This window comes from Xyrauchen texanus, chromosome 26 (genome assembly GCF_025860055.1).
Source record: "Xyrauchen texanus isolate HMW12.3.18 chromosome 26, RBS_HiC_50CHRs, whole genome shotgun sequence".
In the NCBI taxonomy this organism is placed as follows: domain Eukaryota; kingdom Metazoa; phylum Chordata; class Actinopteri; order Cypriniformes; family Catostomidae; genus Xyrauchen; species Xyrauchen texanus.
In genome coordinates this window covers 30,275,489-30,288,916 of record NC_068301.1, presented here as the reverse complement: position 1 = coordinate 30,288,916, position 13,428 = coordinate 30,275,489, and the positions used below count along the sequence as shown (strand labels likewise).

Below are 13,428 nucleotides of genomic sequence, written 5' to 3'. Positions count from 1 at the left end.
AAAGAACACATGATGCATATGCAGGGTCATAGCAAGGAATTCTGGGCCCCCTGACTATATATTGCTGTGCTCTTACACCCTGGCTACACATGACACGAGCGGTACGATGCAACAAAAGCAAATTGTTCCCACTATAATCAATGATGCTTTCTACTCTGGATGCATCTATCATGTTGCACCATCAGTAAACGTATGCCCTTTTAAATTTTGTTTATTTTTCTCCTGCCAAGAGACAAATAAACAGTAAAGGACGTTCACTTTGACATGTCCAGTGTGGACAGCCTCAAGGCGATGCAATACAACTTGACATTGTTCGTGTCCGGTGTATCCCTTTTAAAATAATAGTTTAAAATTTGTTGTGGCCCACTGGACGTTTAGGCCTAGAACCATTAACACCTTTCACTCAACTAGCTACAGCCCTGCACATATGCATTTTCATGTCGACAACAGAAATGTAATCATTTACATTTTGAGATACACCCCAATATGCTGTACATACCCCAGACACGACAAATGTAATGTGGAAAAGGAACTTTATTTGAGCTGTAAGGACTATTAAAGGCTCAGTGTACAGCACTCAAGAATGGTTAAAGTTAGGAAATGTGCATCCATCACTCTCCTCTCAAACAGGCCATAGACAATACAGCAGACATTTAAATTCACATCCGTCTGATTACAGCAGTGGCCCGCACTTCAACGTACTCATGACTTTTAAAAAACCTCCACGTACTCTTGCATTGCTTTAATTCATGGTAAACAAACAAACACTTTTGGCACTAAATATTGTTTAAATAATTACCATGAAAAATCTACAAACGTATCCACAAGTACCTTAGAGAAAACAATGCCATTCACCACAAAAGAAAACCATGTCACAAGTTAAAAGCTTTCCATTGCTTAAGAGTATTATTGTGCTGATCTCATCATGCATAAAGCATGTGAAACACGTTCTGGAAGAGAAAGCTATTATTGCAAGCGCGAGACACGAATGTTCTATAAAGCATTGCATATACAGCTATCAGTATACAGATGTGCAAAATCCCTTCTAATTTCTTTACCCATGATTCACTCTGAACTGGCCAATGTACCGGTTACTGCGAGACACAACAGAACTATACAAAACAATATAATAATCAAATACAATACAAATGAATCAAAGAAGAACAATAATACAAATTAAATTGACAAAAGGTGCAGTTAATGCTGTGATGGTGCAAACATAAATATACATCAAAAACAGAATGCTATATAGATGCTATAACAAACAAACTGTGCAACCACTTTAAAACAGATATTACTACCAGATTGAATGAAAAAGAATATTAATATTCAACAGGTTACAGAGTAATGTATTGCTCTAGTTTGCTATATGTTGCTTAAGAATGTTTTGTATCCAGTTCCTTTATAATTGTCCTTAAATAATCACCTAATGATTTCACGAATGGACTGCATAACAGATGGGAGTTACAATGGACTCGGTTCATTAAAAGTTTAAGCACTTGTGATTTAAGAAAGGAAATTAACAATTTAAAGACGCTGTAAGAAAGGGTTAATAAACGGAATAAAGCGACACATGCGGATGTCGAGAACATACAATGTGGAGTTGCAAAGCTGTTGATCACATTTAAGCTTTTAATTACAAACAACTTGTGTCTGTAACCTTTAAGCTAACTGGTTAAGCCTATGGAAACCCAATATTCAAATAAAAGCAGTTTTTTAATAGTCTCAATGAGATTCCCTGACAATGTGTTCTGTTCTGTACACGTTTCTTCTGTTTTTCCAATGTGTACAGTGCAGGCTGTCTTGTGGCAGTTTTCTGTAGTCACAGTAAGGATGAGGCATGCTGTAGATGGATTTTAGTCATTCGCTGGTGTGCCATCTTATAATCATAATAACTCAGTGGTAAAGATGCTGGCTACCACCCCTGGAGTTCACTAGTTTGAATCCAGGGTATGCTGAGTGACTCCAGTCAGGTCTCCTAAGCAACCAAATTGGCCCGGTTGCTAGGGAGGATAGAGTCAAATGGGGTAACCTCCTCTTGGTCGCTATTATGTGGTTTGCTCTCGGTGGGGCACGTGGTGAGTTGTGCGTTGATGCCGCGGTGGATGACATGAAGCATCCATGAGCTATATGTCTCCGTGGTAACACTCTCAGCAAGCCACATGATAAGATGCGTGGGTTAATGGTCTCAGACATGAAGGCAGCTGGGATTCGTCCTCCACCAACCTTATTGAGGCGAATCACCACGAGGACTTAAAAGCACATTGGGAACTGGGCATGTCAAATTGGGTGAAATTGTTAACTAATGTTAACAAATGAAACCTTATTGTTAAGTCTTACCAAAATTGTAATTTTTGGATAAATCTAAACTTGTCATTTAAATTTTCAATTTGTGTAGATCAAGGGGTGCTGGTGTTCACTTCAATCGCACATTGGCTTTGTGCAGTGTTGGTGCCCATTCCTTTCGGTCAGTGTTGAAGTGGCCAAATCTTAAATCAAATATCTTGGACCATCAGCATATCAGAAACCTATGACAAAAATAGAGAAATTCTAGATGAAATTTGCATTATGATCTTGTTAAAATGGAAAAAGCCGATATTTAAGTGTTTTACTTAACTTGTTGTGTGAGAATCAACAAAACTAAATGCAAGTTATTTATTGACAATATAGCCTTCCAGTGCAGCACTCAAACACATGTGCTTTCACACATATTCAAATATTTGGTGTCATGTGGCACCAGGTTTGACGTCAATGATGCCAAATGTCATTGATTCTTGTTTATCTCATAATTAATTGCGACAGGCAAGATTAAAGGAATGTTCCAAGTTCAATATAAGTTAAGCTCAATCAAAAGCATTTGTGGCACAATGTTGATTATCACAGAAAATAATTTTGACACATCCCTCCTTTTCTTAAATGGAAGTGAATGGGGGCAATTTCTGGAGGGTTTAAAGACAGAAACGTGAAGCTTATGAATTTAGATAAGTGCTTACATTAATTCTTCTGTTGTATTATTTGAGATGTACAGTTGTTTAAATAGTTATTTTTATGGTCATTTTAGGGTTTACAGCATCATGTCCTCATGGCAACAAAGTTGTAAAATTGGCTATAACTTTACAGAGAAAAGGATAGTAAGTGATTTTATCACACTTAAATAATTGTTGATTCTGTGTACATATGTTTTGTTTTTCTGTGTTTAAATATGTGAATCAATAAAAATTGTTAAATCAGAAAATCAAAAGTCTAAATTAATTTTTGTAGTAATCAACATTATGCCCAAACTGCTGTCGACTGAGCTTAACTTGTAATAAACTCATAATATTCCTTTAATTATGTGGAAGAGCAAATGAGATTTGTGAGCTATGGCAGAGGGAAGTTTTTCAGCAAATAATTTTTTTTTTCTATCTGTTCTATCACACAAAGTTATCAAATGGCAATATTTTTTTTACATACTTTTTTTTTGTAATTTACCTTCCACCTTAACTTTCACATAAATCATTAGTATTGTTAGAAAATTGATGTTTTTGAAATGTAAATATATATTGTATAAATATAAAATATATAAAAATATATTGGACGTCCTGGTTGTCACCGAAGTTTATGGCTAAATATAGGGCTGACCGATATAACGTTATCAGATGAGATTGTTATGCGCATCTCGTCAGTAAAGCACATAACATAAAGTGCATTCATTGATTAGTAAATCGCCATCAGCTGCTGTCAGATGGAGCGGCGTATACTACACAGAGCCGTAGTTCACTAACAAGCTGGGCCGTGATAATGAAGGGTAAATTGCCCAGCTTGTCAGTGATGAACTACAGCTCTGTGTAGTAAATGCCGCTCCATCTGAAAGCAGCTGATGACGAACGGGACACGCGCGCCAGGGTGGTGGAGGGAGGGGGGCATGGTACGACCGTTTGATTGACACATTTTCTGTCCAATGATTCTAGATGGTCTTGAAAATGATCGGCTGGAGTTTTTCGAGTCCTGCCCGTTCCACAGATGATTAAATTGCTTAAATTTCATTTCAGTGCTTCTAATTTACAGCCAGTAAGTGGGTTAGGAATAGGATTTCAAGTTATTTTGAAAAAATGGTCAAAAAAGAAAATCACATACCCCACCTTTAACTTATTTTAAAGCCATTTTTATTACATAAACGCACATAGGCTTGTGACGGTATTAAATAATACGGTATATCACATGAATTAACATGCACAATATTGTTATCGTGGGCACTTCAAAATACCCTTTTAGCAAACCTTTAGACAAATTGTTTAAATTTTTGTAGTCGCACAGTAGTTTTCCATCAACAAATCAGGATTCACAACTCTGTGTGTATGTGGGATAAATGACACATGCGCACTCTGATGTAAACAAAACCAACATAGACGAGAAGCATGGCTGAAAGAGGAACGCAAACGACCCTATATTCGCTGCCTAAAAGGGTTAAGTCAGAAGTGTGGATGTATTTTTGGTTCCATAAAAATGCAGAGGGATCGTTAGTCGAAGATAGTTTCCCATTGTGTAAAACAAGTGGCAGTGAAACACTGGCACACCTCCAACATGTTCGCTCATCTGCGGAACAATCATCCAATTCAATTCAGTGAGATAATGGAAGTTGTGACAGTTCTGCTCGCTTTTCCAATCTGTTTTTGAAAACACTCTGAGAGACAACTAGTGACAACTTAAGCCCTAGGTATACTTCCATTTTGATGCGAATGCTCAGCATCTATGTACATTCGAACACGAGCCTGTCAAAGTATACTGCATATAACTCTTCGCACATACACAGGCGGTTGGCGCATGCGTGCTACGACTGCTATGAGACACCGGACTTTCTCTTAAGGAGTTTAGACCTATAAAGATGTTTTTATAGTCCTTCAGACTCGAGTTATACAAATGCAGGCATCTCCTCACACACGTGCACTTGACTTGCAGACTTTTACATTAATCTCCTGATGTTTAGCAGCAATCTTCTTCTAGCGCATCTTCATGACAGCAGTGGCTCCAATGTGAGTGTTGCCACCTTGTGGACCCACTAATTAGTGCATATAACTCCATGCGCATGCGTATTCTGAGTGTTCAAAGACGCACGATTATGCGTGCGTACAGTGATCGAGCAATCTGCTGATGACGAGATCTGCATCAAGCGTCCTGTACGAAGTTTACTTTACAAAAAAAGAGAACTGTTGTTGCCATTTTCAGATAATGTGTAGCTTACTTTCAAGTGGCCAAAGCGTAGTTCGCTAAAACTCCGCTAGCTACACAGTAAAGTTTGCGTCTAGTAATAGCAGCTAAAATAAAGTTGAAATCAACTAATACTAAGTCCAGTAATTAATTATGCCAATGTGGCACAATGTCGATTTCAATAGTTCAAGTTGAAACACAACACAATCGTACGTTGCCATATAGTGTGAGTAAACTTAATACATTTGTAGCTAGCACCTAGCTATATACTGTCTTTGGCAAAAAACATGCATTCGTATTTAAAATTTTCAGGGTTCTTTTCAAAGTTGTTTGTTATTTGTTAATTTAAAAGGCCAGTTTGATACTGAAAAAGTAATTAAACTTGTTATTAAGAGAACAACAATACAGTTTGTTTATCTTTTAACCCATTTTTGGGTTACTACACAAAAACACCTATGTTTTATGGGGACAAAGTCTACATACCCAAAATAAAAATGTTCTCTGTAAATTAACTTCTTAGTTTAACTCCTTTGTTGCTATCATCAACGGTCTGCTGTGTTTCATTCTGGTCCCATGTGTCCTTCTCCTCCTCACCCACTTTGACATCATCGTCACCTTTCCCATCATCCCCCTCTCCCACAGTTTCACTCTGGTGCACACTAACAGAGATGACCAGAGCTTGCACAATACCATAGATCACAGCAAACTGCAGCAGGTACTGCTGTACTGCCCACAGCAGTCCAGCCATCCCGAGAGACGATACCAAGAACATGGCCATGCCATGGAGCCACAGTTTCAGGGACCCCTGCACCCCCAAAACCTCTAAAATGATCTTGGCCGGAGAGGAAACTGTTTTTAGAAAGGCCACTACAAAGAGGTCAAATAGGTGGCGGAGGAAATTAAAGCAAATCTCATAGTGTTCTGGAAGAATTTCTCCCGTCCATGAGCGAGAGAAGAACTGGAATGCTGATTGCTTATGGGAGAGAGGCATGGGAGATGGTGGAGGCGTCCCGTAATCCGACACTCCATCGATTTCATCCATGTCCCACGTGCCCTCATTCCACCCGGCACATTTCCGTTGTCGTAGTCCAGTGGATGTTGACCATCCTGGCCAAAAAATGTAGCTGGAAGGAAGCATCCTCCTCCACCAGCGTGAAGCGCTTTGGGCTGCCACATTCTCAACCTCAGGCCTCATCGCCCTCAGATCTTCTATTTCCAAAGGCTTGACATTCTCCTCTGTCTCCCAGTACTCCTCAGCCAGTGTCTTTTGGTCATTCTTGAGCTTGCTCTTCCAAACCCAGGACGTGAGTCCCCATAAACCCCACCTGCTTTGGGTCTGACTCAGAGTTGTCAAGGGTTGTTCTGGTTTGGTCTTGCTTCCCCAGGTGGAGTACAGATTGGCTGGACTGACCCACCCCCAAACTCGACCTACAACAGCTGTCATGTCTGTACTAGTACTGTAGAATACACAAAGGGAAGAATTAACACGCTTAAACATACATAAAGAGCCAGTGTAATAATAATTACACAATTATTATTATAATATAACGCAATAATACAGATAACTTGCCCTTCTACTAATGATTGTCAATAACGATTCATCAAAACATAAACTAGTTTGTTTTCAAGAATAAACCAAAAGTTTCACACTATCACAAAAATATGCATATATGTATATTTACATATAAAGGTAAATTGTTGTATTTTAATGTCACACGATATCTCAACATACCTGTAAGGCGTGTTTGTCGCTTTAGAACAAATTAAACCCAAACAAATTAGCAGGACACACCCGACCGAATATCGGAATCTATTTCGTTAAAAAAGTAACAAATTCTACCGTGATAATGGGACTTAATTTATGTTGTATTTCACATTTGGGTGGCTCTCAAAAAAAAAAAAAAATCTCAGGCGAAACAGCTTCTGTTAACATGTCTGAACAAGACAATACTAAACCGCATCACTTAATTCAAAATTAATAGAAATCCAGCTCGAAACACTGTCGACCGACTATCAGAAATCCATGCAATGTGGGAAAGTGAAATCTTTAGTTTTATAGACATTAAAAACGGACAACTCTTCCAGCTGTACCCCACAAATACCACAGTGGCAAAAACGGCAGTGTTTCCTTATCGCGGCCAGCTTCACACTACTGCTCGCCTCCTGGTAAAAACATGGTCGAACTTAAAAAAAAACATGAACTAATAAACATCTCGACAGAGTGTTAAAAATTAATCCAGTGTACTTCCAAGATATGATCGCTGTTCCAAAGTTAAATAACCAAAAAACTTGGAGAAAAAACGGTTATTGTGTTGTCTACGCGCTTCCTTTTCTCTGCCTGGGAACGTGCTGGTTGCATTATGTTAACTCTGACCTTCACCCTCTCTCGGTTTTGTGGTGCTGCGTGTCAACTATTGAAGTCTATTGATATTTTGAAGGCGTGCACCTGCACAAATTCATTTGTTTTAACGGTCGGACAACCCGCTAAAATGTATTACGTCAAGCAAAGTGAAGTTAAATATCATCTCCACGTCTCAGAGCTACTGCAAAGCAGCCTGATGTATCATAATAAAAGTCCATTTAAAACAAACAATTGCAGAAAATAAAATCACACAAATGGAATCAATCACATTTGTATGAGGTGGGTGGAAATTATTTCACTAAATCTAAATTAAGAAATCTTACAGCAAAGCTTAACTCCAGAAATGCATTAGTGTATGCAGTGACTTTTAAAATACACATTTCCATCATCTAAGATGACGATGAGTCTGTATACAGAAGGAATGTTGAATGGCTAGCTCACTGGTACGGTCAATACAACCTGGAGCTGAACACACTCAAAACTGTGGAGATGATCGTGGAGTGTGGTAGGAACACCCCAACAGCAACACTGACCCGCCTCACCATTCTAAACAGCAGTGGAGTCATTCAAGGTTCCTGGGTACGATCACGTCACAGGACCTGAAGTGGGAGACCCACAAACTCCATTGTGAAAAAGGCTCAGCAGAGGTTGTACTTCATTCGCCAGCTGATACATTTCTACTCAGCAGTCATTGAGTCTGTCCTCTGCACTTAATTAACTGTCTGGTTTGGTGCAGTTATGAAATCGGACAACATTAGACTACAAAAAAAGTTCAGACTGCTAATCAGATTATTGGTGGCACCCTTGCCCTCCCTTCAAGAACTGTACACTTTCAGGTTGAGGAAAACCCACACCTTTTTGAACTGCTGCCTTCAGAGGCAGGAACAGATTTTCCCCTCAGGCTATTCGTTAACAGTTAAAACTGCCCCATTTAGCAATACTTATGTGCAATACACAGCTTAGTCAGTTATATTTAACAAAATATTAATATACATTTAAATCATTTATTATTCTTTTAATAAAAACATTTGTTCATACTGCATTAAAATGTATTCCCAGGTTTAAATTAACATTAATACATGCTTTACATGTATTGATCAGTGTTAGGTCTTGTTAAATAATGGTCAACAAATGGAACCTCATTGTAAATTTACCAATTTCAAAGCCTGTTTAAGGCAATCAATAATGGACTTGATTTATACATTACAATTCACCAAACACACACTTGGGTCAAATAGTTTGTGTTATGCCACTAAATAAAAGGATCTCCATGAACAAGTTGTTGCTTAGAAGTATGGCCAGGCAAACCAGCAATATGCCATACGCCAATGATGGGAGTACCATGTACTGGAGCAAGTACATTTCCATAAATCTTTGATCCAGCAAATCAAGTTTTTAAAAGTCTGTTTATTATGGACTAAACTTCACATCAATCTGTACTCCAGAAACTTGCAATTTTACAATTTTTTTTTTAATCAAACAGTTTAAACTGAATGGTAAAAAAAAGTTAATCCACAAATTCCCTTTGAAATGACAGACTACAAACACAGAACCTAAAGGTTGACATCTTCGTTTTTCTGCATCCTGGTCACAACTCTTGTGGCTTCAACTTCTGTCCTTCAATGAAAACAAGTGTATTAGATTTCACAACAAAAACGTAAAAGGTAAATCACTTGATTGTCAGTGTTTCAGTGCGCCGCGAGAAAGTAACATCATTGACTTTCAGTGGAACCGAACAACGCAATCATCATCAACACCAATAAAACCCAAAGCTAGGTTTGCTGTAGCTGTACTTACACAAGCTGCCGCCACCTCATGCAAATGTGCATACAAGACTGCCTTTTGGTGTCATGCCAACCTGGAAAACAATACAGTAAATGTCAACAAAAATTGCATTGGTCCAATAATGGATTAATTTTCAGAACATGTGCTCAGAGAAATGTGTACAGCTTCATGTTTTCATCAGAGACTCTAGTCCATTGAATCATCAATGCACAATACTGGGTGGAAGGTCAGCACAGATAGGAAACAATACAAACCTTTATTCATGTGTTAGAAGTTTCCATGCTAACAATGTTTGCTACAAATCCATAGTTAAACACTTCAGTTGATGCATGGGTGGACACCATAGTTCAACCTTAGTTGCAGCCATTTGTTATCATGCCAACCTGAAAAAGAAGATGGCCAATTTCAGCCAAAATTGCTTTGCTCCAATCAATGTTAATCATTAGACCATGTGCTCAGTGAAATGTTAAGAGCTTCATAATGTCTTCAGAGACTCTAGTCTATTGTATCGTCACAGCACATGGTAGACTCCGCAAAGGAGGCAAGCAACAAACTTTAATATGGTTGGACAAGAGGGTATTTCATTGTCAGTTTATGGGCAACATTTTCCAAAATACACAATAATAATTGCTTACCCACTGGATTTCAACTCCTGGCATCCTCTACCTGGTAACTTCTGCTCATCCCTTTCAGCCTATAAACAATTAAAAGCTTTAGGGACATCGAAGACAGATCTACTCAAATACTAACGGAATTGTAGGTGTTCAGTGAACTATAAAAAAAACTTCATAGGTATTTCAGAGACTCTAGTCAAATGAATCATCATTACACACAAATATATATGTAAACAATGATAAGAAATCATACTTACTGCGAAATTCTTGCAGCTTGGAGCCATTTTTTATGGTTTGTAAATACGAAATGTAAATACGACCACGAGGTCCGTAAAAACTACACAAAGAATAATTTCGCAGGTTACGGGTTTGCATTAACTACTATGTTCTCGAAACTTCATAACTAATTAAAATGTTATGTTGTGTTGTAAACCGTACTTAAATGCATTTAATCAGCTAAATGTAGAAAGATTTCCCTCACCTCAAACACTGCACGAGTAGCAGCGTGTCAAAGAACGGAAATCGCGCAGGCGAGCAGCTATATAAGGGCCCCGTTGCTGCAGACAGGGTGACAAAAACTTTGCCTGAAAACAAATCACGTATGCAAAAATACATCTTCAGTAAATCTGGGTAGTTGACATGCTGTACTACATATAAAACTATTAAAACATATATTTTCTAATTATTTTGTAGTTATTTTTGTATATTATTTATAGAATTATGATATGACCTCATATCAATTGAGGAACTGCATGGAATATTTGACATTAAGAGCTTTGTTGTTGTAGTGAGTAGGGCATAGGGATGATCACTTTGGATTGGAATTCGTCAAATTTTCTCCTGCAGTACAAAACACGCAAATTTATGAACATTATGGCATTTTATATGTTTGGTTGCTATGCAGCACACAGTTGTGCGTCGTTGCCAAGAGGAAACGGAAATAAAGCCGCTAAAGCCGTACATTTCTACTAAAGTCTCAAATTAAATCTTCTTAACGTTACACTTTTCAATTTTTCCAATTTACACGACTATAATACGCACTTTGGAGTATTTGCAGGATTACTGCGTGACAGATCCTGCAGGCATGTGTTCCAACAGCACTACGGCTGTAAATGTCCAGCGCTCTCCCCGCACAAGGGAGTGACCATAGACATAATAAATACATAGACGCCCTATTGGCCGCAGGAGCGTACGTCAACGGGCCGCCATATTGCGGAGGGCAACGTTCCCATTTCTCTCATAACGGGAGTTGAATAATTTACTATTTTTATTATTGTCTATATTATTCTGCAATTAATATTACATTGTATTTGCTATTATTATATTATACCACTTGCGATTTATCAATCTATTATAGTTACGGTGTTAAATTATTGTACTAGTCACTATTTAACTTATTAATTTTTATTGACTATATTCTGTAATTAATATTTCATATTCTATTGCTGTTATTATAGTATTATACATAAAATATATGCTATTACCTATAATTATTATATTATTGTACATATGATATTATATAATTATACTATTCATTACTATTTTATTTGCTGTATACTGTTTGTTTATTTTATTGACTATACACTAAACTATTTATTACGTCTCACTTTATCTTATATTTACTATTTGCCAGGGGCGGATTGGTCATCGGGAATACCGGGAACAATCCCCAACGGCCGGTCCATTTCAGGCCGAAGACCGGCCGGTGGTCAGAGTTTTTTTTTTTTTAATGATACGCGACCGGCCTAACCGGCCTCTCAGCTGCAGCGGAACGCTGTGTGTGTCAGATTCAGACCGGGCCAGACCAATACTTTCAATCTGAGGGGGGATACGAGCGGCCCTCCCAACTTGGACTGATCCTCGTTTTTCCTGACATCCGATTGGCTCAAACTAGGCGCCGATCAAAGGAGTTTACTTTTGGTAATGTTTGGCGGGTTTGTGTGAATGCAACAGATACGAACGGTAAAAATGGCAAAAAGAAGGATAGAAGAGAAAGAAATGGGTGGGGCCGAAAAAATAAGAATTAAAAAGAAAAATGTTTTGGCACAAGAGGCAGCTAAATGCGCCAAATTAACAGACCTTTTCCGTAGTGGAAAGAGTGCTGTGGCAGCCGGAGGTGCAGATGAGGGAGGACCCAGCAGCATGGACAGGACAGGTGCACGATTAGGGATATATTAGTGATTTATTATACACTGAAATTGTTTATATTTGCATTTAAATATAGGCATTTATTACATGGCTTGGTAGAATTCCAATGTAGGAAGAGAGAAGAGGAGGAGCAGGAGAAGAGAGGAGGAGAGAGGAGGAGGAGGAGGAGGAGGAGGAGGAGCAGCAGAAACCAGGAAACAGACAGGTAGAGGGGCAGTGTGCAAGGCTGGGTAGGCAATCATATTAGGCATTTTAATCAATCAATCAAAGCTTTATTAAGGACACACACACACAAAATAGAAAAATACAGCACAATATTACATATTTACATATAGGATAAAATGCCAATAGACATACTAGATAATAACCTGACTGAAGCACAGATTGAATTAGAAAATGTATTATTCTTAGTCATATTTATTACTGATGTTCTTCTCATGTTCTTCTCAGCTGTACAATCAGTAAGCAGAGGCAGGGTCCAGCACAGGGGAAACTGAACCAGGGAGAGTTGAAAGTGAGGACACACACACACAAATCTCTATTTTATGGGACTGCATTGTGGTTTTTGAGTATCTGAGTGGGTATTTGTTAGTATTTGTAACCATTTTATCACTCCGACTGACTACACATGACATGCTGGTAGTTAGCAGTATACTAACTATACTGTGACATATGTGTTCGAGATTAGGTTTTGCTGACCTGGTTGTGTTCAGTGCATTGGTGACTTGCTTATACAACCTGAAGAGGCAGGTGTCATCCTAAAATTTCTTGAAGGTCTTCAGTGTAATCTGATTCTCTTTATACCATAAAAACACATTAGAATTAAAATAACTGCAAAAAATCCTTCTGCTCGTGCACCAAGGGCACTCGCGTAAAAGGCCTCTCCATCTTAAAGTCCCGGGCTGAATTTCAGTCCCAGTACGTCCCTGCTATTTGCATTGCACTGTAGTTGGACCGTCCATATAATATGTATTATCATAAAGGATCCATCAGTTATCTTTGTTATTGTATATTTGGAGTATCTATCTGTAAATATCCAATATTTTAGTGCTATAAAAATACAGAAAGCACCTGCATGTGTGATTTGCTGATTTGTTTTATTTTCTCAATGGCTCAATTGTAAACACAAGAGAAGCTAAAATCGGATTAAAGACAGAAAATGTTTTTTTCCACAATAAGAAAACTTTATTTCATTTAATATGAAAATTAAATTATATCTCAGTATGGGGGTCTTCACAATTCTTATCCAAGAATAAAAAGCCAAATACATGACAAGCCTGAGCTTTGACAATTCCTTATTTAAAAAATAAAATGTTATAAATCTAACTATCG

The 13,428-nt window shown here is 38.1% G+C and overlaps 1 protein-coding gene, 1 long non-coding RNA gene and 2 other non-coding genes across 5 annotated transcripts; all 4 read right to left on the bottom strand.

The window, feature by feature from the left end:
* Positions 1-526: 526 nt before the first annotated feature.
* On the bottom strand, positions 527-7,700 carry LOC127619933 (uncharacterized). Its single transcript, XM_052092966.1, has 3 exons — positions 6,920-7,700; positions 5,671-6,644; positions 527-2,528 (listed from the first exon to the last, which is right to left on the bottom strand). The coding sequence occupies exon 2, from the start codon at positions 6,629-6,631 to the stop codon at positions 5,696-5,698; it is 936 nt and encodes a 311-aa protein (XP_051948926.1). The 5' UTR covers positions 6,632-6,644; positions 6,920-7,700; the 3' UTR covers positions 527-2,528; positions 5,671-5,695.
* An 869-nt stretch (positions 7,701-8,569) lies between these two features.
* On the bottom strand, positions 8,570-10,448 carry LOC127620164 (uncharacterized). 2 transcript variants are annotated; one of them, XR_007967680.1, is made up of 5 exons: positions 10,206-10,448; positions 9,970-10,028; positions 9,589-9,717; positions 9,347-9,407; positions 8,570-9,166 (listed from the first exon to the last, which is right to left on the bottom strand). It is a non-coding gene; the product is annotated as an uncharacterized LOC127620164 (long non-coding RNA). The 2 variants fall into 2 exon arrangements; XR_007967679.1 differs by having other exon boundaries at positions 8,571-9,161.
* On the bottom strand, positions 9,478-9,544 carry LOC127620461 (small nucleolar RNA SNORD52). Its single transcript, XR_007967734.1, has one exon. It is a non-coding gene; the product is annotated as a small nucleolar RNA SNORD52 (small nucleolar RNA).
* LOC127620460 (small nucleolar RNA SNORD52) lies at positions 10,096-10,164 on the bottom strand. Its single transcript, XR_007967733.1, has one exon. It is a non-coding gene; the product is annotated as a small nucleolar RNA SNORD52 (small nucleolar RNA).
* Positions 10,449-13,428: the final 2,980 nt, after the last annotated feature.

What these genes read in the sequence shown, in the direction of transcription:
- LOC127619933 (XM_052092966.1), bottom strand. Translation starts at nt 6,631, where the DNA reads ATGACAGCTGTTGTAGGTCGAGTTTGGGGGTGGGTCAGTCCAGCCAAT.